This window comes from Vespula vulgaris, chromosome 4 (genome assembly GCF_905475345.1).
Source record: "Vespula vulgaris chromosome 4, iyVesVulg1.1, whole genome shotgun sequence".
Lineage (NCBI taxonomy): Eukaryota > Metazoa > Arthropoda > Insecta > Hymenoptera > Vespidae > Vespula > Vespula vulgaris.
Genome location: NC_066589.1, coordinates 2,725,221 through 2,752,012, shown reverse-complemented (window position 1 = coordinate 2,752,012; position 26,792 = coordinate 2,725,221). Strand labels below are relative to the sequence as shown.

The 26,792-nt window shown below is 33.5% G+C and overlaps 2 protein-coding genes across 2 annotated transcripts; both read right to left on the bottom strand.

The window, feature by feature from the left end:
* Positions 1-6,622: 6,622 nt before the first annotated feature.
* On the bottom strand, positions 6,623-10,568 carry LOC127063205 (protein PFC0760c-like). The gene is made up of 5 exons (XM_050992631.1): positions 10,368-10,568; positions 9,249-9,630; positions 7,537-9,050; positions 7,245-7,478; positions 6,623-7,166 (listed from the first exon to the last, which is right to left on the bottom strand). Exons 1-5 carry the CDS (start codon positions 10,419-10,421, stop codon positions 6,780-6,782), a joined length of 2,571 nt encoding a protein of 856 aa, XP_050848588.1. The 5' UTR covers positions 10,422-10,568; the 3' UTR covers positions 6,623-6,779.
* Positions 10,569-12,643: 2,075 nt separating this feature from the next.
* On the bottom strand, positions 12,644-14,027 carry LOC127063203 (histidine-rich glycoprotein-like). The gene is made up of 4 exons (XM_050992630.1): positions 13,890-14,027; positions 13,308-13,541; positions 12,895-13,038; positions 12,644-12,811 (listed from the first exon to the last, which is right to left on the bottom strand). Exons 1-4 carry the CDS (start codon positions 14,025-14,027, stop codon positions 12,644-12,646), a joined length of 684 nt encoding a protein of 227 aa, XP_050848587.1.
* Positions 14,028-26,792: the final 12,765 nt, after the last annotated feature.

Genomic DNA, 26,792 nt, shown 5'->3' with positions numbered 1-26,792 from the left:
AATCGATTCTGATAATAATTTTGAAAAATGTTAAAAATAAAATAACTTAAACTTATGTCGAATTCGATTTGAAAATACATATATTTTTAATATTTACTCGATATAGAATTACTTACATCGATTTTACATTTTACATACAGTAGATAGTATTATTTGCAGGGCACTTTGGATTTAAATATCAAATATAATAATCTTTGGATATTAATTTGTATAACGGATAACGATCACATTGAAGGGGAAAAAAAGGTTGAAAGCCACAAGTGCAAATAATAGTGCGTAGGAGCGTTAAATTCAAGATGCGTCTAAACGTTTATAGCAAGGTTGATCGTACATATATAGATTGTGTTCATGGTGCTCGTGTAGCTATGAGATTTTCCGAATTTCCATGAGATTAAAAGTGCTCGTAAACGTGGAATCGAGAACTCCAAGGTATCATTTTCTTAAGGTTCCTACGCAATGTCGTAAACGTATCTCGAACGATAAAAAAGAAGGGAATTATATGACGAACGAAAAGAAAGGAAAATCCTTTCTAATAATTCTGTTGCTTCTGTATATGGGGTCTTATTTCTGCCATATCGTCACGACGTCATACGAACGCTAATTTACATATTTATAAGCAACTGCAAACTGGAAGTAGAACTGAGATAATTCCTAATTCTAGATACTAGATATCTCTGATGATCATACGCAAAACTAGAATGTCTGCTAAAAGTTAACTCAATTCTCCATGAATACAAAGTATTATAATTTGTTACAAAGTTGAATACTTTTTTGTGTTTTTAAATAAGTATTATTAGTTCTGTTATTGTTTTGGTGAAAGTTTTTATATGATTTCAAATAAGAAAGAAAAAAGAAGAAGAAAGAGAGAAAGAAAGAGAGCAAGTTCTTTTATAATTACGTAATGATATATAATTTTCTGTTAATTTCAGAAAAAAGTGTAGCAGATAAATTATCCATTGTTTTAAATTAATACTGACATTTTATTAATTAAAACGTAGTTTCAGAAAATTCGTTAAAAAGGTCTCTAACAGGGGAAAATAAAAATATTTCATTTTCCTAAAGTGTACATTTATTTGTTAAAATAACAATAATTAATTCAAATGATTTGACCCATTTATTGACATACACCATTATTTCATTAGAATCCGTTTTTTTTTATAGAAATAATTTTTTATAGAATTTATAGGAATAATTAAATTAATATCATTGTTTCATTACAAAGTCAACGACAGCAAAGACAAAGAGCATTACTGAAATATTTGACATACATACGCATATCGTACGTACATATCTACATGTAATTTCAATTATAATATTAATTTATAACAATTATCCCAGATTAATTTCTGTAATTCGACGATTTGACTGATGTGAAATTTTATAACTCAGATAATCTTCTTTCAAAAGAAAAATATATATATATATATATATATATATATATATATATATATATATACGTTCGTACATCTATGAATATAACATTCTCTTGTCCGAACATCGAATATTTCTTGTTCGAACATCGATAAAAGAATAGAAATCAAACGATGTAACAGGAAAAGAGGAAAAATCGTCCTTTGACAGGTACGCTCTTTGAACACAGGTCGCTGGTTTTCTCTGATAACAGACAATACCATCGATAATAATTCTTTCTCTATATACCTGTACTATATGTTACTATAAAGGGATGCACTTTATTGACAAGACATTATAAAGGAATATTGTAAGTTAAAGTCAAAAAAGAGCATATGCTATTTACTTACTTATATAAGAAAAAAATTTGTAGATACATAGAAAGATTAAGATAAACAGGGATGGAAAAAGAAAGAAAAGGAAAGAGAGAAATTTTTTTCTTAAACAATAAAATAAATAAATTTTAAAGGGGAAAATAAAAGTAATAAGAGTAGAAATGCATTGTATAAATTTTCACACATTCTCTTTACTCTTTTTCGTAAGTCTCGATGCGCGCATGTAAATTATTACCTACGTAAGTACACCTTTCTGATATCGACTTTAGAATAAGAAAGAGGATGTTTCAACAGGCAGCACTTTCTCGTGAAAGTTTTTCGAAGAGCAGCGGTCATCCAATTCCGTTAAAAACACAACTTTGCCTTTCTATGAGATGGAGAATGACAGAGAAAAAGCATGAAAAAGGAAAAAAATTAAGATCGAGGTCTGCTAGATTAATTTTATATTATTATAGTCGGTATCTTAATTGAGCACACCACCGGACATGAATTTTTACTCGACTACGTCTCCCTTCCTTTTCTTTTTTCTTATTTTCTTTTTTTTTTTTTAAACGGATTAGATCGTGAGAAATGTCAAAAAATTAGATGGAATCGTGAGATGGAACAGGTTAACATTTTTATTCCTTGATGGTATACTCGTGTTCATGAAGTGAATAGTAAACAAATTCTAAAAACAAAACACTGGAGAGTAAGGTAAAGAGAAAAGAGATGTTACAACACGAATTGAACATTAACTACCATTACATAGATTCCATTACTTCGTTTTAGAGTAATGGACTTTATTTTTATATTAACGTTAGACTTTATTTTTATATTCTTTCTTCTATTTTTTTTCTCATTTAACTTTTTATCATATACCTTTGTAAATGTGGACATTCAAACTAAAAGACAAAATTGAAATAAATTTTCTTTCCTTACAATACACGCGCGCACACACCTATGCACGCACGCACGCATAAGTACATTCCCTTGTGATTTCATATGTTCCTTTTGATTTTTATTTGAAACTCGTAAAAATTCCATGATGGCTAAAACTCTTGGGAAACTTATAATTCTAATTATCTTGGAGTGTATTCATGTTTCGTCTATACTGTGTATCGTTTATTGGAAAACGTTTGGTATCTGTTGCTATCCAATAAAAATTATAATAAAAGAAAGTAGGACCTTACGATAACGATAGGAGAACGAAGGGAACGAGAAACAAACTGAATCGACATTGAGACTTCGAAAAAAGAACTCTTCATATAAAGGGAAATCGAAAAAGTCGACTCTCCTGAGAATGATATGTCTACAAGAAGAAATACCTGACCGGAAACTATTCTCGTTTGTTTCGAAAATTTCGATCGAAAACGTTATTTACTATTTCACCATCCAAATTCAAAATCCGTTGGATTATTCCCTCTTCCACATCGAGTAAGATAAATCAAAAACTCTTCAATTTATTATAGTTATTTGTATTCATCGCTCGTAACTTCTTTGATTCATTTATTTTTCTATCTTATTAGAAAAACGTCGTATCTTTTTGCAAGCGAATTTTCGCGATCAATTTATGTTAATGAAATTCTAGGAAATAGAAAGATTAATGAACAGAGAAAGAGAGAGAGAGAGAGAGACAGAGACAGAGGGAGGGAGGAGTAAAAGAGAGAAGAAGAAGAAGCAGATAAAGATCACTAAAATTACCGGAGAAAATTAACGGCTTCGAGATTTGTCGTCTTCACTTGGATATTGTAGAATTTTTTGATTGATTAAATCCCTTGATATATATACATATTATAAAATATTATATTTAATGGATATCATATGTGAAATCCAAAAATTCATATTATTTCGCACTTCTGTAAATTAAATCGCAAAATCAATGAGATTCGATTACATTAAAATCGATCGTGTAATTAATTTAAAACAGTAATCTCCCTATTCTATTTTTATAATACGATATTATTAGCTACAGTGAGTACAATATACGATTGCAATAATACGGAAATATAGGAAACGAACTATCAGAAGCAACGCAAAGAAAATAAGGGGTGCAACAATAGTAGGTTCGAGTGGATAGGGTTGGTAAATAAACGGTAGGCTCATATATCCTACTAGAATAGACGTACCGTGTTGAATATAAGACGAACTTTTCTCTTTTCTTTTCTTTTTGGTCGAATATTTATATCGCGTAGGTGAAAGTCAGCACTTTAATCCTCCGTATAGTTTGCAATCAAGCTTGAATTTTTTGTTATGATGATATAATTGTACTAATAAAAAGAAAAAAATAAGAAAAGGCAGAAAAGAAAAAAGAAATACGAGATTTCTAAAGTTATGTGATACTTATTGAACATTAATTTGGATGAATTTAAATGAATTAATTCGATTTTGATAATTTCATTCAAAATAAATTAATAAATTCAAATTTTTAATTTAAATTTATTCTAATAAATTTATATTATTCTAATAAAATAAGAAAAAAATACATATAAAATACATTAAGAAAATTAAGAATTTCTGCAATAAAGAGCGATAAGATTTTCTGTTTATATCGAAGAATCAGTTCTTATCAACTTCAATCCCTTTTAGTTTATAAACTATCATCCTGCCAATACTTTGTACACTAATAAAATATAAAGTAGACCAAAAGTCTCTAGTTGATTTTAAAGATAAATTATTTTACTGCGAGACTTTTTTCATGTCTAGTTTTCCTTTTTCGAATTGTATAACTACACGTCTAGGAAGTTTTTTTACAATATGAACAAAAAATTAATTCTAAAAAGTTAATTAAAAATATCTTCATCCTAAAAAGTTTCAATAAAAAAATAGTTGATTTTTAAAGTCATTCCTAGAATTTTCAGAAATTGTGACCTACTCTTTAGAAATCTATAATAAATGTATCCTCATGTTGATCTACCATTTATTGTATTATGTAGGTGACGATCTTGACGTCCATCGACAATCAACACGATCCGTTCATTCTCACGATGATATAAGCATAGTGTTTAATACTCATCGACGCAACGATCCTCAAGCGAATGTTAATATAGCGAGCTTCCTGATATCTATCTTTCTCTTTCTCTTTATCTATCTACCTGTCTTTCTCTTACATTCACTTATTAGAAACCTTTTCGATATCAACGTAAATCAATGGAAAATGACAAGAACCTTATCTATTTTTTTTTCCTTTAATTATCGGTACGTTGACTAAGTAATAAACCTTCCGTGATCGTAAATCCTCTGACAGGAACATTCGTCGCCTCTGACGTATTGATTTTATCACTTTGAAAAGTGGTGTCCGGTTATTGCCGCGAAGAACGATCGATCAAAACGTTCTCTTTGTTTTTTCTTCGTTTTATCTCTCTCTATTTTCTTTTCTTTCTCGTTTTTTCTTTTCTTTTATCATTCCCACTTAACTCTTGTCTCAATATTAAAACAACGATTATTATTGGTGAATGAAACGATTCTTATATATACATATTGGTCGTGACTTTGTCTCGAGTGATATTTTGAAATATAAATGCATCAGTATTATTATGATTCAGAATAAATCTTGTAGGCGAGCAGAAAGAAAGGGAATAAAGAGAATTGTTTTAAAAGAAAGAATTGGATTTATAGAAGAAAAATTCAGAGAATACGATAAACGAGTTGGAATATATGTGTTTGATGTATAGAGATATATGATATATATATATATGATCGTATGAATGTATTGAGAAATAATATTCCTATATATTCGTAATATTCGTAGGTATCTACTACGGTGAACGTCTTGAGAAATACATATTTTACAATCTATATTCTCATGATCGATACAATTCATAACGCATTCAAAACGTAGCTATGTATCCATTGCTTTTGTTATTCGATAATACCAATACTCCGTGTATGCATTCTATATTCATCTATGTAACGTGTGTTAAATTCAACACATAATTCCATAAATATATGCATAGATACATTTATGCTATATCTTAATGCGACAAGATATCGAGATATGATATTTCTCTTTGGTAGAGAATATAATAGCGGCTCGAAACTGTGATAGAATCCTTCTTTGAGTATAGATATGTTTTCACCTTAAGAGTTAAATAGCTACGTGTAATTACATAGAACTCCAATCATTGTAGGATTGTTCGAGAATTTCTTCGTTAAGATCTTGAATAAGGATTAGGAAGATTTAAGGATTATGTCGTCTTGATATATTTGGATTTAATGATTATCTCGGAAGACAAAGGTAATTGAGTTTATAATTAAAACGTATGAGCAAATTTAACGATCAACAGTAATAGCTTTATTAACTTATTAGCAATTAATAAAAGATCTTAAAATCATATGTGTACATGGGTATGTAACTATATTTATTTTTGCGTTTGCTTTGTTAAAATTTCGAAATAACTTTCTTTGAAAGTATAGAAGCGTCATAAGGAGAGCACTATGTCTATTTCCATGTATATTCGTAGAATCGTCAAAAGTGTGTGTGTTGAGACAAAAGTCGATGGCTATCCATGGAACGAATACGTCCAAGGAGAATAAAGTTTCAGGTTAACGAGTCACTACGGACGTTATGGATATTTTAACCGTCGCCGGACGACAATTTTCTAAAGCGATAGAAAAAATTCAAACTTCTCGATTAAACTTACGTCACCCTTGGCACTGAGAATGCGATATTAAGGTAAACGTTATCGACGATTATAACGTATGATAAATAGTGATTATCAAAATGGCCCGAGTAATATACTTCATTTAATAATTTATATTTCGTTTAATAATTCCACATTATAGGTATTATAATGTAGATCAATATAACAATGATGAGTGATAAATTTAATTTTTGTTTCTTTTTTTAATTTTTTTTCACTTTCGATCAATTTTATAATTACTGATATATGTCTGTATGATTTAAAAAGAAATATAATAATAAAATTTATCACTCAAGATAGAAAAATAAATGTGGATCGTTCGTGAAAATATTTCAAATTTATCGAGAATCACGATAATCATATTTTATTCTATTGATCACTTCGCGTTAACTATTTCCCTATGATCTTTATATGATTAACGCCTATGATTATGATCATCACCAGCTTTTTCATTACCACTACCTCCGTCGCCATCATTTTTTCCATCACCACCATTGCCACTGTCCATCATCCACTTCTTTCCACTTTCATGAGCACCTTTTTCCTTATACTTCTTTTCGTGATCATAGTGACTTTCCTGGCCTTCCTTACTGCCCTTGCCCTTCTCTTCATCATGATATTCACTCTCTTTGTATTCTTTCGAGTTTCCATACTTATCTTCTTTGAAAGCTTCGTCATAATGGCCGGATTTCATTTTACCACCTTTTTCAGCTTCATGCTTGTTATAATATCCTCCATCTTTCTCGCTGTCGCCATCTTCGTGAAATTCATCAAAGAATTCGGTTTTTTTTTCGTACTCGTCCTAAAAAAATACATATATGGGTAAGTGAAAAATTCCAGATTTTCTATCGTTTAAAAATAATATATCATTCTTTCTTACCTTTTTGTGTACCGAATGTTCGCCTTTGGTATTGTGACCTTTCTTGTGTTCGCCTTTTTCATTAAATTCTGCTTCCTTTTTACCCTTCTCGTCTTGATAGTGGTCTTGATAGTATTCGCCATCTTCTCCGTGTTCTTTTTTTTCTCCATCCTTTTCTTCGTACTCCTTATTATGCTGTTCTTTGTCGTGATAACCTTTCTTGGTTTTGTCATGTTCGTGCCAGATCTTGTAGGCCTATAAAAATATTCTGATAGTAACAAATCTATTTTTTAGTTTTAAATGATTTTCTCACCTTTTCTTCCTTGTTTCCTTGCTTCTTATAATAATCTTCATTTTGTTCAACTTCACCACCTTTTATAAATTCTTTTTCTCCTTCACCATCACCTCCTCCACCATCACTATTACCAGCACTACTTTCACTTTTTTTTACATATTTATAATTATGAGCACTATTTTCATCTTGATCATCATCTTGGTTATTATTTTTCATTTGATATTCCTCACTAACGTGATCCAGATTTTCTTCATGTTTGGTTTCTTCATAATTATTATCACGATCAATTTTTTTTAAATTGCTGGTTTCATAATGTTGATCACCTTCATGACGTTTTACATCTTGTGAATGATCTACATCTTTTTTGTTGGGATTATCGTAGTAATCATCTTTCTTTTTAGATGTTTCAGGAAATTCGTACGATTCAAAATGATCAGAATCTGCATTGTCAGAGTTAGACTCAGAGTCATCTTCTAACGATGCCGATTCCGATACTTCGTACAAATCATTTCTGTGTTGAGTACGTTTGTTAGATTTTTCGATATTTTCATCACTGTCAATTGATTCCTCACTCATTAAGTTAGATCTCGAAGATGACGCATCATTGATATTCGACTCAAATTTCTCATAATTTTTTCTTTGTTTCTCGGTTGGACTTTCCTTCCTGTAATTATATCTAGTTTCCTGATTAGCACCGAGAAGATTTATTTTATCTTCGTAATTTGATACAGGATTTACTTTCGAATCACTTGCTATGAGACTTTCTTTCGTTCCAATAATGTTTTTCGGAGTTACAGAATTAATCGACGTGGTTTGAACTTGTTTAACATTTCCAGAATGTTTTGTTGAATAGGAAAAAGGTGTTGGTATAGCGGTATACTTTTTCGATATACCGAGCTCACTATCCGACTTTGAGGCTGATTCTTGTCGTTTTAAATCAGGTTGGTTATTGCTCGCTAGTGAATCGTTTTGATAAACAATATCATTAATTTTTTGAGATGCAATAGGTTGCACTATTGGACTTTCTAACAATGATTTATGATTATTGACCATTCTGTTTAATACTGTATAATTATAAACACTCAAAGGCGTTGTGACAAGCGGTAATGTCACGACGTTAAAAATTTTCACTTTCTTTCTCATTTTTTTTAACTTCGGACGAACACTCACGTTTTCTTCGATATCTTTTTTAATCTTCGTTTCATCATTCTTTATTTTACGCGTTGGTATGTGGTACGTTGGCTTTGTTACTTCGATATTACTCAATTCTTCTTCAGATTTATACATTCTAGGCAATGCAGGATTCTTAATTGCGAACTTTTTGCTCGATGTTTCCGTATTAACAACAATAACATTAGGATCTGTTTGGATGATAGGTTGTGACACTTTCTGGTAGAAAGCCGTGGAAGGATGATTTCCTTCGTTAGAATTTCTTCTATTCGATTGTAACCTTCGAGGAACACTGTACTGCATTTTCACATAAGGTAAGACCGTAGTTGAGTCTGTAGTTTTAGGTTGTCTACTTGATGTGACTATAAAATCAAAAAGAAAATTTACGTTACTCAAGTAAAATGAATTATTTGCTATTAAAATCTCTTTAATGATTAATTCGAATGAATAAAAAATTATATAAAAAAAAGAAAAAATAAATATTTAAATATTTATTGAATATTAATATTGAATATATTTATTATATTTAAATGTAATATTAAATACAGTAGGTATGATACCTCGATCATTGTTGAAGCTGTCCAAAATTTTACGTTTGTCGTTCCTAAGGTTTACTTTTTGAGGTTCATATCCACTAAAAGCCAAAACATGATCGAGATTTTCCAAATCCTTTGTGTCATTCAAGCTAACGATCATGGCTTGAGATTGTGCTATACTTTGATCTTGAACTGGATTATAATTCGGGAAAACAAGGTCGCTTTTACCGTTGATCAAAGAGAGGATTCTTTCATTTGCTTTGATGGGGTTTTCAATGGCAGCTGCACCGAGAAGTTTCGTCGTGTTATTTCTTCTAGCAAGAACAATCTCCTCCAGTAAGATATTTTCTACGCCGTTTTTCGAATTTCTCTGCAGTCCTGCTTTTGATGTTCTTGATTGCTCCAGCTATAAAAAATTTCGATTACTTTTCTATCTGAATAAACACATATTGTGTAAACAAGGAACAAGTAAATAATAATTTTCTCCAACGAGACTGCAATCACTTCGTCGTTGTGGGAATACTCAAGGATTATTTGACAGACGATTTGAATATACTACCTTGCCGATGGCGAGAAATATTTTTCAAAAGTTAAATGACATATTTGATAGATCGCGGATCTCTACAGTAGAAAAATTTTTAGGGATGTTCTGTTCTTTTTTTCTTGTCTAAAAAATTTACATTTGTATTAGATTTAAAAGAAAATAATAATTTAAATTTTAATACGTATTTGCACATAAATTGCTGCCAAACACGAAAATTTTGAATAAACATTAAATTATTATGAGATATATAAAATAAACTAACAAATTACATCAATCATATCTAATATTTAAAAATGTTTGTTACACTAAAAACCAAATTAATCCTATAGATTTTTTTCTGTATATTTCAATAATCATTTATTTTATATATTTACCACTAGAAATCGTTTACATTCAGTAATAAAAAAAAAAAGATGACAAATCTTTCTCTAATAATTGATTTATAATTTTGTGTGACAATACTTTAACAGGTCATTGTGTAAATTTGACCTGTCTTGTAGAAGTAACATTGTTTCATTTTTTGTAGTAAATCATGTATTTAATAAATAACTAAGGATGATTTGTAATTAGTTATGGAAAATAATGGATAATCATATTACCAAGTAAAGAAACAGCGACAGCCAAATGGCCATCGACCTTCTATAAGTTCCCATGATTCCACCTCCGAGTCCACAATGAAGACTGAACTGTGAACCTGAAGTAACCGGCCGATTATATCAACTGGTTTCACCTATTAGAAAATCGTTCGCGAATGATTCGACAATTTCACAGCGATTTATCGCTTCGCAGATCGTGGCGGCGATCAGAGGATCTTGCGCTTGATCAAATTCATCGATCAATTTGGCTTCCTCCTTTCTCTTGTCGTTACACAAGAATTATTTTGATCGATTTGAAGACTTTTCAATTATATACGGAAATGCGAAACATAAGAATTCAATATTTTTATTAATTGATCAGATTTTTTAAATTTTAAATTTGTTTCGATTATTTTATTTAAAGTTGAATAATTTTATTTACCTCTTTCGACATATACTTTTTATAATTTTTTAAAAATTGAGTAAAGTTCGAAAGAAAATAATTTAAAATAATTTATATAGATCATTAAATTGTTATTTTTCATTATATAAATCTCATTTTCTTCTTTGATATTCAATCTCTACTTTCGAATATAATATATTTTCAATAATAATATAAGGAATACCTTTATGATTAAATAATAGATTAGAAGAACGAATGTTGCTATAGTGTCTGTTTAATAATGCTCGCGAAATTGTAAATAGAAAAAGAAGGGAAAATGGATTTAATCGCGTAACATTATTTATTACATATGATATCTAATGTGAGTATTATTCTAAATAAATGTTATTTCGAAAAATCTTATATCATCTTTTTGAGAAAAATTTATCCTGTTATTTTTCCCGCGAATTTCTCCATTCTTCTCACACGGATTGTTAATAAATATTCCTTTTTATCTCTTCCATCGTTATCAAATATTTTTTTTTATTCAATAACATATTATGTTTATCTTACAACGAGAAATGTTAAATATTATTTATTATAATATCGAGCATTGTTTAATCTTCGTTCTATGAAAAAAAGAAAAAAGGAAAAAAAAACAGTATTAACACAATTTTGATTGTTTCGATAACGTTTAAATACTTATGTAAAAAATTAGCATTAATATTTTATAAATAAACTTTTAAATGTACGCTTATTTATAAAATATTTATCTTATTTATAATATTTGATGTAAAGAGTATATGTTATATAATAATAATTATATATAATATGATATATAATTATTATATTTTTGAATAATATTTCTCGTAAATAAATTATAAGATATAAATAGATTATATATAGCACGTATTTAACTTATTTATATAAAATATATATTAAATTAAAATTGAATAAATATCGATTTTATAGAAAATAACACATTGCGTTCTGTAATCACTACGGGCACTTCAAATGTATAATCTTTAATTTATTTTATATCGTTACAGTCGCCCACATTTGCCTAAGATTATTCAAATATAAATCGAGGAAGCGTCGAGGATAGGATCGTGATAGATCCTTTCTTTAAACATAATAGCGTAAGTAGTAGACCGTGGCCAATTTCACGCCAAGATTTTCACTTTTCACGGCGGACAGGCAAGAACGTCGCAAATTCAACAGGGGTGCGATCGATCTGCTAGTGTGATATCGACTTACTTAATCGATTTCTTGCTCGATTGAATTTCAAAATCGAAAAATCTTTCGTCATTGTATAGAGAAAAAGATAACGAAGAAAACAAAGAAAAAGAAGGAATAAGAGATGCCAAATAGATATCTCGAATTCTTTGTAATCCAATTCGAATTTATGGATCTATTATAATTTATGTAATTTATATAAATGTTCTTTAATGTAAATGATCAAATCTTAGCGAATGCGAGATTATCAATTAAGAACTTAATAGCTATTTCAAATCGATATTATAATATTCTAGTAATTCTTTTGCCTATTACGAATTGAAATTTTGCTCATGAAACATATTATTATTAAGCCACGAGACGAAATTATCTCGTTAAATTGTATACAAAATAAATTTTTCAACTTTGTGTGTGTACGTGCATGTTCAAATCTTACAATTGTAATCAAGTTTTAACTATTATAATAATATTACTTATTCATGAATCAATCCCATAATTATGCAAAATAGTCAAATTATAAATTCCTGTTATATAATATAGTATTTATTGAATTGATTCATAAATACATAAATAGTTTCATTGTATGATAATATTCTTCTTATTTATAAAATTATTTAGTTTTATGAATCAATCCATATACATAATCTTTGGTTTTCGTCGCACGAAATGAATTTTTCAAAATTCAACGCTTGCTCTTCTTCAACCATTTCTTTCCAGATGAGTGTCCTTCCTTTTTACCATATTTTTCATCATGATGATGATGATCATCATGTCCTTCGGCTGATTTCTTACCCTTTTGATCGTGACTATGATGTCCCTTCTCATGCTTAGATTGTTTACCATGTTCGTACTAGAAAATAAAATTTTTACATAAAAAATCAACTAATGATTCGTAACAAGGAAAGGAAAGCGATAATAATTTGATGTAGCAACCTCATTGTAATCTGAATCGTGATGGCCTTTCTTTTCATGATTTCCTTTTGTAGCCTCGTGTTTCTTATGGTAAGCACCATGATTCTCTTGATCGCCATCTTCGTGATACTCGTCATAAAAGTCGTGCTTTTTCTCGTACTCATCCTATCGAAGCAAATTAATCTTTTTTGTAAATCTTTGAAAGTTCATTGAAAAGAATAGTTAATATAAAGTAAATAAATTATTAAACTATTTAAAAATTAATTTTAGGGAGATACGATAATCACAGAATTTTGAAATTTTTTCGATTGGTCGAGAAACAATTTTATTTGAAAAGTTAGAATTGCTAATTTCGAACTAAGGTTAATGAAATTATTTACAAAAAAAAAAAAAAATAGAAAGAGTAAAGAACTTAAAAAACACTTAGTACATACTTTCTTGAAAATACTATGTTCCCCTTTGGTACTATGGCCCTTCTGGTGTTTCCCTTCCTCCTCAAATTTCGCGTTCTTCTCTCCTTTTACACCATGATGATGTTCGCTGTAATGGCCACCCTCTTCATGCTTCTTTTTATCTTGGCCATCCTTCTCCTCATAACTACGTTCATGATCTTCTTTATCGTGATGGCCCTTCTCTCCGTTTTCGGACTCGTGAATTTTTTCGTACCACTTTTTTCCCATTGTTTAACGAACGTATCAAATTGTAAAATATTATCAAATATCAAAATAAAAAAGAAGAATTATCTTCTTAAAGAAATAACTATGACACAAGAATCGAACAAATTACATGTTTATAAATATTTTATATAGAAAAAAAATAAATCGTATCAACTATTTATTTAATAACAAAATTGACCAACATATTTATTATTTGCTTTTATACAATCATGAATGTAACGATTAAATTAGTAATATTAATATAAATGTTAAAAAATTAATGACAGTGAATAAACGAATTAATTGATATTGTAAACAGTTCAAGAAACAAAAAGAAAGAGAGAGAAAGTAAACAAATACCTCATCGCCTTTTTCTCCTCTCGACTCATGATGGTCTTCTTCGTGTTTTGATCCGGCACCCTTCACAATGTGTTTGTCACCCTTGACATCAACTCCATCACCATGGTCGCCTGCTTGAATCAAATGCAAATAAAACATCAAACTATTCGTTATTAAACGTAAACGTTTTTTTAACAACACTATTTAATATCCTTTAATAGCACAATTAAGACCATCAAAAAGAATTTCTATCTCTTTTATTCTTTTTTATTTTCTATTATCATAAAAGCTTTTTTCCATATTAAAATCTTATATTGAATCTAAGTTAATTTATTTGTAATTAATAAGAATGTATATTACAACAAAATATTAATTATCAGCATGAGATTCATAACGGGTAATATTAATCCTTTAATTTCTCTGTCTAAAACAAACAAAATTTGTAAGAAAATACTAATTGTTAAGTAAATATTAAACTTGTAAATATAGAAAATAATAAAATTATATATAAATTATCATTATAGAATTATATATAAATTTTCATAAAATTATTATAAAATCAAATTTTATAATAACAAAAGAATATATTACACATATATTAGATTCTTTATTAAATTAAATGAAATATCAACGCTATAATTCTGCTATTATATATAATACATTCAAGGATTAATCAAATTATTGTTTTTTTTTCTTGATTTATATAGTTATTGCAATCGATAGATTGCTCAAGTTAAAATAAAAAAATCGAATTGGCAACACACTAGGAGAATTGGCAACGCTACTAATAGGAGAAGTCACGCGTTAAAAAGCAAATATTTCGAAAGAGTGATAAGAAAATAATAAAAGACATTGCTCTCAAAAGAGAAGGAAACATATATTTCAGTTGGAGAACACATGTAGGTATATATAAAATCTACCGAAAAGTTTTATTAGAATTGGATACATAGCTTCGAAGGACGAGTCATTTTATCTTAGAGAAGAACTCAAAAGTTATCGTCAAAGTTTGAAGAAAGAACTATAATAATAATTATATATTAATAAACATACATATACAAATATATTATTTTCATTTACTTAAAAAAAGGATTAAACTTTTTAACAGATCTAATATTGAATTGTCTAATAAATAGTGCTAAAAATTTTTTTATAATTAAATATAATTAATATATTAAATCTAAATAATATAGATGAAATAACTTATCCTTGTAATCTAAAAATTCCTCCACTTTGGACAGAACTTTTTAGTTAACTATAGATATAATATATATACAAAGGTGTTTTCGAAATGTATTTTTCCACCTCTTCTGAGAACACGTCCTTGCATATTTTCATATCTTTCTTGTAAAAAGATTATTTTGTTAAGAAAAATTTCAAGTATAAACTAGTACTGCTTATTAGTAATAAAATAGTGCAAATTCCAACACATTTAATGTCCAAATCAATTACTACATTATTATTATTGTATATAAGTAATATATTTAATAATTACATTATATTTAGACATAAAACATTGAAAATTTTTATATTATTTATTGGACAACATAAAATTGAGATTTTTACATGCCTTTCTTAGTCGCGGAAGTTTGGAGGTCATCGACGTATCGAAAAGCGATCGGTTTTCTATTCACTTTTTTTAAGGTAAACGAAATATCGATCACGTTAAGAAACACGCACAGAAAGATAAGTGAAACTGTTCGATCGATAGTCACCATTATGAGTAGATCTCGTTTACTATGAAAAAGAATCGTAAGGATTCCCTTTAGACCATCGCGTAAAGATTGAAACGATCTACTGGAATCAAGTAGCTTCATGCCTCGGATTTATTGTAATCGCGCTTCTTTCGATTTCAGCTTTTTATGTCGATCTTGTGGTTGAGTTCTATCAGTATCAGCTTTTTCATCAAAGACAACAACGTCGTCATAACTTTCTTCTTCCATTTCGGCATGAGAAAAATAAAGGATGATAAAAGAGTTAAAGAAAAGATGATTGGTATACTGTTTCTATAATAACTTTCACTGCAATCGACTCGCTAGTCAAACAAATCTAAAATCACGACGTCGCCAAGACAAATTTTTCCTTGAAACCCAAGACTTTTGTACAATTAAAATAATCTGTAATGAAAACTTTCATAATGCTATTACAAAAGTTCAAATATATGAATTGCCAAACATAAATATATACGTATATATATATATATATATATACTTCTATATTACATATAATTAAATACATACATGCATACATACATATATATATATATAATATTATATTTATACACACACACACACACACACACACACATATATATATATATATATATATATATATATATATATATATATGATCATGCTAAAAACCTTAATTACCATAATTCTTCCCGTAATCTACAAAAATTGACTCCATCAAAAGGAGAATATAACATATCTGAAGGTAATTTTCCTGTCCAAATTTATAACTTGTCTAATTAGATTAATAAGACGTAATCTTCATTTTTGGCAAAACCGATCGTGCACGTCCGAAATAAATAGTTTAAACGAAAAACACGAAATTACCAAAAGGTGCTAATACAAAAGTGGTTTTGCAGAAAAAATTTTAACATTCATAAGAAACTGACAGTCCCAAGAGGATATGACAAATTAACTGGACGTAGCATATTTGGGCACGCCACTACTTACCGCATGAAAGGATCTTGTCACAGACAAAGAATTGAGCGAAAAATTTTCAAGCAACCCACATATTCTCCAGGTATGTTATTACATCCTGCTCAAATTATAGATTATTGACACGAGACATGATATTCCCAGAAATCTTGTTTTGTAACAGGATAATATGATGCGTAAAGACGTGGCACGAACTAGCATTATACCCCCTACAACGTCATTGTCTCCTGTTCAAGACATCGATTACTGGCTAGCGCGAAACCTTTTCCCAGAAATCTTGAGTTGTAACAGGATCATATGATGCGTAAAGAGGTGGGACGTTCCGGCATCATACCTCCTGGTATGTTATTGTTTCTTGTTCAAAATATCGATTTCTGACTAGCGCGAAAACTTTTCCCAGAAATCTTGTTTTGTAACAGGATCATATGATGCGTAAAGAGGTGGCACACGCTAGCGTTATAACTCCTATTGCGTCATCGTCTCCTGTTCAAAATATCGATTTCTGGCTAGCACGAAAACTTTTCCCAGAAATCTTGTTTTGTAACAGGATCATATGATGCGTAAAGAGGTGGCACGCTCCGACATCATACCTCCAGGTAAGTTATTGTCTCCTGTTCAAAATATCGATTTCTGGCTAGCGCGAACACATTTCCCAGAAATCTTGTTTTGTAACAGGATCATATGATGCGTAAAGAGGTGGCACGCTCCGACATCATACCTCCAGGTAAGTTATTGTCTCCTGTTCAAAATATCGATTTCTGGCTAGCGCGAACACTTTTCCCAGAAATCTTGTTTTGTAACAGGATCATATGATGCGTAAAGAGGTGGCACGCTCCGACATCATACCTCCAGGTAAGTTATTGTCTCCTGTTCAAAATATCGATTTCTGGCTAGCGCGGACACTTTTCCCAGAAATCTTGTTTTGTAACAGGATCATATGATGCGTAAAGAGGTGGCACACGCTAGCGTTATAACTCCTATTGCGTCATCGTCTCCTGTTCGAAATATCGATTTCTGGCTAGCGCGAAAACTTTTCCCAGAAATCTTGTTTTGTAACAGGATCATATGATGCGTAAAGAGGTGGCACGCTCCGACATCATACCTCCAGGTAAGTTATTGTCTCCTGTTCAAAATATCGATTTCTGGCTAGCGCGAAAACTTTTCCCAGAAATCTTGTTTTGTAACAGGATCATATGATGCGTAAAGAGGTGGCACGCTCCGACATCATACCTCCAGGTAAGTTATTGTCTCCTGTTCAAAATATCGATTTCTGGCTAGCGCGAACACTTTTCCCAGAAATCTTGTTTTGTAACAGGATCATATGATGCGTAAAGAGGTGGCACGCTCTGACATCATACCTCCACGTAAGTTATTGTCTCCTGTTCAAAATATCGATTTCTGGCTAGCGCGAACACTTTTCCCAGAAATCTTGTTTTGTAACAGGATCATATGATGCGTAAAGAGGTGGCACGCTCTGACATCATACCTCCACGTAAGTTATTGTCTCCTGTTCAAAATATCGATTTCTGGCTAGCGCGAACACTTTTCCCAGAAATCTTGTTTTGTAACAGGATCATATGATGCGTAAAGAGGTGGCACGCTCCGACATCATACCTCCCGGTAAGTTATTGTCTCCTGTTCAAAATATCGATTTCTGGCTAGCGCGAACACTTTTCCCAGAAATCTTGTTTTGTAACAGGATCATATGATGCGTAAAGAGGTGGCACGCTCCGACATCATACCTCCCGGTAAGTTATTGTCTCCTGTTCAAAATATCGATTTCTGGCTAGCGCGAACACTTTTCCCAGAAATCTTGTTTTGTAACAGGGTCACATGATGCGTAAAGAGATGGCACACGCTAGCGTTATAACTCCTATTGCGTCATCGTCTCCTGTTCAAAATATCGATTTCTGGCTAGCGCGAACACATTTCCCAGAAATCTTGTTTTGTAACAGGATCATATGATGCGTAAAGAGGTGGCACGCTCCGACATCATACCTCCAGGTAAGTTATTGTCTCCTGTTCAAAATATCGATTTCTGGCTAGCGCGAACACTTTTCCCAGAAATCTTGTTTTGTAACAGGATCATATGATGCGTAAAGAGGTGGCACGCTCCGACATCATACCTCCAGGTAAGTTATTGTCTCCTGTTCAAAATATCGATTTCTGGCTAGCGCGAACACTTTTCCCAGAAATCTTGTTTTGTAACAGGATCATATGATGCGTAAAGAGGTGGCACGCTCCGACATCATACCTCCACGTAAGTTATTGTCTCCTGTTCAAAATATCGATTTCTGGCTAGCGCGAACACTTTTCCCAGAAATCTTGTTTTGTAACAGGATCATATGATGCGTAAAGAGGTGGCACGCTCCGACATCATACCTCCACGTAAGTTTTTGTCTCTTGTTCAAAATATCGATTTCTGGCTAGCGCGAACACTTTTCCCAGAAATCTTGTTTTGTAACAGGATCATATGATGCGTAAAGAGGTGGCACGCTCCGACATCATACCTCCAGGTAAGTTATTGTCTCCTGTTCAAAATATCGATTTCTGGCTAGCGCGAACACTTTTCCCAGAAATCTTGTTTTGTAACAGGATCATATGATGCGTAAAGAGGTGGCACGCTCCGACATCATACCTCCAGGTAAGTTATTGTCTCCTGTTCAAAATATCGATTTCTGGCTAGCGCGAACACTTTTCCCAGTAATCTTGTTTTGTAACAGGATCATATGATGCGTAAAGAGGTGGCACGCTCCGACATCATACCTCCAGGTAAGTTATTGTCTCCTGTTCAAAATATCGATTTCTGGCTAGCGCGAACACTTTTCCCAGAAATCTTGTTTTGTAACAGGATCATATGATGCGTAAAGAGGTGGCACGCTCTGACATCATACCTCCACGTAAGTTATTGTCTCCTGTTCAAAATATCTATTTCTGGCCAGCGCGAACACTTTTCCCAGAAATCTTGTTTTGTAACAGGATCATATGATGCGTAAAGAGGTGGCACGCTCCGACATCATACCTCCAGGTAAGTTATTGTCTCCTGTTCAAAATATCGATTTCTGGCTAGCGCGAACACTTTTCCCAGAAATCTTGTTTTGTAACAGGATCATATGATGCGTAAAGAGGTGGCACGCTCTGACATCATACCTCCACGTAAGTTATTGTCTCCTGTTCAAAATATCGATTTCTGGCTAGCGCGAACACTTTTCCCAGAAATCTTGTTTTGTAACAGGATCATATGATGCGTAAAGAGGTGGCACGCTCCGACATCATACCTCCCGGTAAGTTATTGTCTCCTGTTCAAAATATCGATTTCTGGCTAGCGCGAACACTTTTCCCAGAAATCTTGTTTTGTAACAGGATCATATGATGCGTAAAGAGGTGGCACGCTCCGACATCATACCTCCCGGTAAGTTATTGTCTCCTGTTCAAAATATCGATTTCTGGCTAGCGCGAACACTTTTCCCAGAAATCTTGTTTTGTAACAGGGTCACATGATGCGTAAAGAGATGGCACACGCTAGCGTTATAACTCCTATTGCGTCATCGTCTCCTGTTCAAAATATCGATTTCTGGCTAGCGCGAACACATTTCCCAGAAATCTTGTTTTGTAACAGGATCATATGATGCGTAAAGAGGTGGCACGCTCCGACATCATACCTCCAGGTAAGTTATTGTCTCCTGTTCAAAATATCGATTTCTGGCTAGCGCGAACACTTTTCCCAGAAATCTTGTTTTGTAACAGGATCATATGATGCGTAAAGAGGTGGCACGCTCCGACATCATACCTCCAGGTAAGTTATTGTCTCCTGTTCAAAATATCGATTTCTGGCTAGCGCGAACACATTTCCCAGAAATCTTGTTTTGTAACAGGATCATATGATGCGTAAAGAGGTGGCACGCTCCGACATCATACCTCCAGGTAAGTTATTGTCTCCTGTTCAAAATATCGATTTCTGGCTAGCGCGAACACTTTTCCCATAAATCTTGTTTTGTAACAGGATCATATGATGCGTAAAGAGGTGGCACGCTCCGACATCATACCTCCAGGTAAGTTATTGTCTCCTGTTCAAAATATCGATTTCTGGCTAGCGCGAACACATTTCCCAGAAATCTTGTTTTGTAACAGGATCATATGATGCGTAAAGAGGTGGCACGCTCCGACATCATACCTCCCGGTAAGTTATTGTCTCCTGTTCAAAATATCGATTTCTGGCTAGCGCGAACACTTTTCCCAGAAATCTTGTTTTGTAACAGGATCATATGATGCGTAAAGAGGTGGCACGCTCCGACATCATACCTCCCGGTAAGTTATTGTCTCCTGTTCAAAATATCGATTTCTGGCTAGCGCGAACACTTTTCCCAGAAATCTTGTTTTGTAACAGGGTCACATGATGCGTAAAGAGATGGCACACGCTAGCGTTATAACTCCTATTGCGTCATCGTCTCCTGTTCAAAATATCGATTTCTGGCTAGCGCGAACACATTTCCCAGAAATCTTGTTTTGTAACAGGATCATATGATGCGTAAAGAGGTGGCACGCTCCGACATCATACCTACAGGTAAGTTATTGTCTCCTGTTCAAAATATCGATTTCTGGCTAGCGCGAACACTTTTCCCAGAAATCTTGTTTTGTAACAGGATCATATGATGCGTAAAGAGGTGGCACGCTCCGACATCATACCTCCAGGTAAGTTATTGTCTCCTGTTCAAAATATCGATTTCTGGCTAGCGCGAACACTTTTCCCAGAAATCTTGTTTTGTAACAGGATCATATGATGCGTAAAGAGGTGGCACGCTCCGACATCATACCTCCACGTAAGTTATTGTCTCCTGTTCAAAATATCGATTTCTGGCTAGCGCGAACACTTTTCCCAGAAATCTTGTTTTGTAACAGGATCATATGATGCGTAAAGAGGTGGCACGCTCCGACATCATACCTCCACGTAAGTTTTTGTCTCTTGTTCAAAATATCGATTTCTGGCTAGCGCGAACACTTTTCCCAGAAATCTTGTTTTGTAACAGGATCATATGATGCGTAAAGAGGTGGCACGCTCCGACATCATACCTCCAGGTAAGTTATTGTCTCCTGTTCAAAATATCGATTTCTGGCTAGCGCGAACACTTTTCCCAGAAATCTTGTTTTGTAACAGGATCATATGATGCGTAAAGAGGTGGCACGCTCCGACATCATACCTCCAGGTAAGTTATTGTCTCCTGTTCAAAATATCGATTTCTGGCTAGCGCGAACACTTTTCCCAGTAATCTTGTTTTGTAACAGGATCATATGATGCGTAAAGAGGTGGCACGCTCCGACATCATACCTCCAGGTAAGTTATTGTCTCCTGTTCAAAATATCGATTTCTGGCTAGCGCGAACACTTTTCCCAGAAATCTTGTTTTGTAACAGGATCATATGATGCGTAAAGAGGTGGCACGCTCTGACATCATACCTCCACGTAAGTTATTGTCTCCTGTTCAAAATATCTATTTCTGGCCAGCGCGAACACTTTTCCCAGAAATCTTGTTTTGTAACAGGATCATATGATGCGTAAAGAGGTGGCACGCTCCGACATCATACCTCCAGGTAAGTTATTGTCTCCTGTTCAAAATATCGATTTCTGGCTAGCGCGAACACTTTTCCCAGAAATCTTGTTTTGTAACAGGATCATATGATGCGTAAAGAGGTGGCACGCTCTGACATCATACCTCCACGTAAGTTATTGTCTCCTGTTCAAAATATCGATTTCTGGCTAGCGCGAACACTTTTCCCAGAAATCTTGTTTTGTAACAGGATCATATGATGCGTAAAGAGGTGGCACGCTCCGACATCATACCTCCCGGTAAGTTATTGTCTCCTGTTCAAAATATCGATTTCTGGCTAGCGCGAACACTTTTCCCAGAAATCTTGTTTTGTAACAGGATCATATGATGCGTAAAGAGGTGGCACGCTCCGACATCATACCTCCCGGTAAGTTATTGTCTCCTGTTCAAAATATCGATTTCTGGCTAGCGCGAACACTTTTCCCAGAAATCTTGTTTTGTAACAGGGTCACATGATGCGTAAAGAGATGGCACACGCTAGCGTTATAACTCCTATTGCGTCATCGTCTCCTGTTCAAAATATCGATTTCTGGCTAGCGCGAACACATTTCCCAGAAATCTTGTTTTGTAACAGGATCATATGATGCGTAAAGAGGTGGCACGCTCCGACATCATACCTCCAGGTAAGTTATTGTCTCCTGTTCAAAATATCGATTTCTGGCTAGCGCGAACACTTTTCCCAGAAATCTTGTTTTGTAACAGGATCATATGATGCGTAAAGAGGTGGCACGCTCCGACATCATACCTCCAGGTAAGTTATTGTCTCCTGTTCAAAATATCGATTTCTGGCTAGCGTGAACACATTTCCCAGAAATCTTGTTTTGTAACAGGATCATATGATGCGTAAAGAGGTGGCACGCTCCGACATCATACCTCCAGGTAAGTTATTGTCTCCTGTTCAAAATATCGATTTCTGGCTAGCGCGAACACTTTTCCCAGAAATCTTGTTTTGTAACAGGATCATATGATGCGTAAAGAGGTGGCACGCTCCGACATCATACCTCCAGGTAAGTTATTGTCTCCTGTTCAAAATATCGATTTCTGGCTAGCGCGAACACATTTCCCAGAAATCTTGTTTTGTAACAGGATCATATGATGCGTAAAGAGGTGGCACGCTCCGACATCATACCTCCAGGTAAGTTATTGTCTCCTGTTCAAAATATCGATTTCTGGCTAGCGCGAACACTTTTCCCAGAAATCTTGTTTTGTAACAGGATCATATGATGCGTAAAGAGGTGGCACGCTCCGACATCATACCTCCAGGTAAGTTATTGTCTCCTGTTCAAAATATCGATTTCTGGCTAGCGCGAACACTTTTCCCAGAAATCTTGTTTTGTAACAGGATCATATGATGCGTAAAGAGGTGGCACGCTCCGACATCATACCTCCACGTAAGTTCTTGTCTCCTGTTCAAAATATCGATTTCTGGCTAGCGCGAACACTTTTCCCAGAAATCTTGTTTTGTAACAGGATCATATGATGCGTAAAGAGGTGGCACGCTCCGACATCATACCTCCAGGTAAGTTATTGTCTCCTGTTCAAAATATCGATTTCTGGCTAGCGCGAACACTTTTCCCAGAAATCTTGTTTTGTAACGGGATCATATGATGCGTAAAGAGGTGGCACGCTCCGACATCATACCTCCAGGTAAGTTATTGTCTCCTGTTCAAAATATCGATTTCTGGCTAGCGCGAACACTTTTCCCAGAAATCTTGTTTTGTAACAGGATCATATGATGCGTAAAGAGGTGGCACGCTCCGACATCATACCTCCAGGTAAGTTATTGTCTCCTGTTCAAAATATCGATTTCTGGCTAGCGCGAACACTTTTCCCAGAAATCTTGTTTTGTAACAGGATCATATGATGCGTAAAGAGGTGGCACGCTCCGACATCATACCTCCACGTAAGTTATTGTCTCCTGTTCAAAATATCGATTTCTGGCTAGCGCGAACACTTTTCCCAGAAATCTTGTTTTGTAACAGGATCATATGATGCGTAAAGAGGTGGCACGCTCCGACATCATACCTCCAGGTAAGTTATTGTCTCCTGTTCAAAATATCGATTTCTGGCTAGCGCGAACACTTTTCCCAGTAATCTTGTTTTGTAACAGGATCATATGATGCGTAAAGAGGTGGCACGCTCCGACATCATACCTCCACGTAAGTTTTTGTCTCCTGTTCAAAATATCGATTTCTGGCTAGCGCGAACACTTTTCCCAGAAATCTTGTTTTGTAACAGGATCATATGATGCGTAAAGAGGTGGCACGCTCCGACATCATACCTCCAGGTAAGTTATTGTCTCCTGTTCAAAATATCGATTTCTGGCTAGCGCGAACACTTTTCCCAGAAATCTTGTTTTGTAACGGGATCATATGATGCGTAAAGAGGTGGCACGCTCCGACATCATACCTCCAGGTAAGTTATTGTCTCCTGTTCAAAATATCGATTTCTGGCTAGCGCGAACACTTTTCCCAGAAATCTTGTTTTGTAACAGGATCATATGATGCGTAAAGAGGTGGCACGCTCCGACATCATACCTCCAGGTAAGTTATTGTCTCCTGTTCAAAATATCGATTTCTGGCTAGCGCGAACACTTTTCCCAGAAATCTTGTTTTGTAACAGGATCATATGATGCGTAAAGAGGTGGCACGCTCCGACATCATACCTCCACGTAAGTTATTGTCTCCTGTTCAAAATATCGATTTCTGGCTAGCGCGAACACTTTTCCCAGAAATCTTGTTTTGTAACAGGATCATATGATGCGTAAAGAGGTGGCACGCTCCGACATCATACCTCCAGGTAAGTTATTGTCTCCTGTTCAAAATATCGATTTCTGGCTAGCGCGAACACTTTTCCCAGAAATCTTGTTTTGTAACAGGATCATATGATGCGTAAAGAGGTGGCACGCTCCGACATCATACCTCCAGGTAAGTTATTGTCTCCTGTTCAAAATATCGATTTCTGGCTAGCGCGAACACTTTTCCCAGTAATCTTGTTTTGTAACAGGATCATATGATGCGTAAAGAGGTGGCACGCTCCGACATCATACCTCCACGTAAGTTTTTGTCTCCTGTTCAAAATATCGATTTCTGGCTAGCGCGAACACTTTTCCCAGAAATCTTGTTTTGTAACAGGATCATATGATGCGTAAAGAGGTGGCACGCTCCGACATCATACCTCCAGGTAAGTTATTGTCTCCTGTTCAAAATATCGATTTCTGGCTAGCGCGAACACTTTTCCCAGAAATCTTGTTTTGTAACGGGATCATATGATGCGTAAAGAGGTGGCACGCTCCGACATCATACCTCCAGGTAAGTTATTGTCTCCTGTTCAAAATATCGATTTCTGGCTAGCGCGAACACTTTTCCCAGAAATCTTGTTTTGTAACAGGATCATATGATGCGTAAAGAGGTGGCACGCTCCGACATCATACCTCCAGGTAAGTTATTGTCTCCTGTTCAAAATATCGATTTCTGGCTAGCGCGAACACTTTTCCCAGAAATCTTGTTTTGTAACAGGATCATATGATGCGTAAAGAGGTGGCACGCTCCGACATCATACCTCCACGTAAGTTATTGTCTCCTGTTCAAAATATCGATTTCTGGCTAGCGCGAACACTTTTCCCAGAAATCTTGTTTTGTAACAGGATCATATGATGCGTAAAGAGGTGGCACGCTCCGACATCATACCTCCAGGTAAGTTATTGTCTCCTGTTCAAAATATCGATTTCTGGCTAGCGCGAACACTTTTCCCAGAAATCTTGTTTTGTAACTGGATCGTATGTTGCGTAAAGTGGTGGCACGCACTAACTTTTTTTTTCCAGGTACGATTATTTCGAGGTTCCTTCTTATAATTTATATTCTATGTGTTTACTTTTTTTAAAATATTTCTATCTTAGGCGTATTTTTTTCTACTTTCTTGAATTTTTTATTGTTTCTTTTAATTCTTTTTTTAATCTTTTTATTCTGATATATATTGGATGATCGTTATTTTTGTTGGGAAAACACGTGGTGGAATGTAGATTGGGTGGAATGACAAATACAATTGGTTTTTATTTAGGATGAAAATTTATTGTTCTTATTAATATGTACAATATACATCTAATTTGTTATTTTATTAACATATAATTTGTATAATATAATAAAAATTTATATAATTTTGTGTCGCTTATCGCACTATAATATTCTATGTAATATATATATATATATTTATTATATATTTATTTATTTATTTATTTATTTATATATATATATATTTATGTATATGTTTATGTGTATATATATGTATATATATTTTTTCACACATCTATTTCTGTATTTGTTTATATTTACTGAGTTTTGGAAGACAATATATTCTTACGTTTTACTTTTATAAATTTTTTATTTGACATCAAATAAATTTTTTTTTGCTTGATTTCCATCTTCTTCCTTTGCATGTTGTTATATTTGTCTTTGGGTGTGCTATATAGTTTCTGTCTTTTTATTCTTCCTTTTTTATATTATTTCGACGTTTTCTATTTGCATTTCTCCATTGCATGTAGAATTTACTTGATAATGTTTAGATCCGTCTGGTCAACTGAAAAAAGAAATAATTAAATTATTTCTATTTTTATCATTATATTTGTTTATTTGATTTGAATTTTTTTTACAAATTCGC

Excerpts from the sequence above, each read along its gene's own strand:
- LOC127063205 (XM_050992631.1), bottom strand. The coding sequence starts at position 10,421 with ATGGGAACTTATAGAAGGTCGATGGCCATTTGGCTGTCGCTGTTTCTT. Across the intron at positions 9,051-9,248 it reads CAGCTTCAACAATGATCGAG|TCACATCAAGTAGACAACCT; the intron begins GTATCATACCTA and ends TTGATTTTATAG. Across the intron at positions 7,167-7,244 it reads AACATTCGGTACACAAAAAG|GACGAGTACGAAAAAAAAAC; the intron begins GTAAGAAAGAAT and ends GTATTTTTTTAG.
- LOC127063203 (XM_050992630.1), bottom strand. The coding sequence starts at position 14,027 with ATGTTTTATTTGCATTTGATTCAAGCAGGCGACCATGGTGATGGAGTT. Across the intron at positions 13,542-13,889 it reads GAGGAGAAAAAGGCGATGAG|TGGTACGAAAAAATTCACGA; the intron begins GTATTTGTTTAC and ends ATGGGAAAAAAG. Across the intron at positions 13,039-13,307 it reads AACATAGTATTTTCAAGAAA|GATGAGTACGAGAAAAAGCA; the intron begins GTATGTACTAAG and ends TTGCTTCGATAG.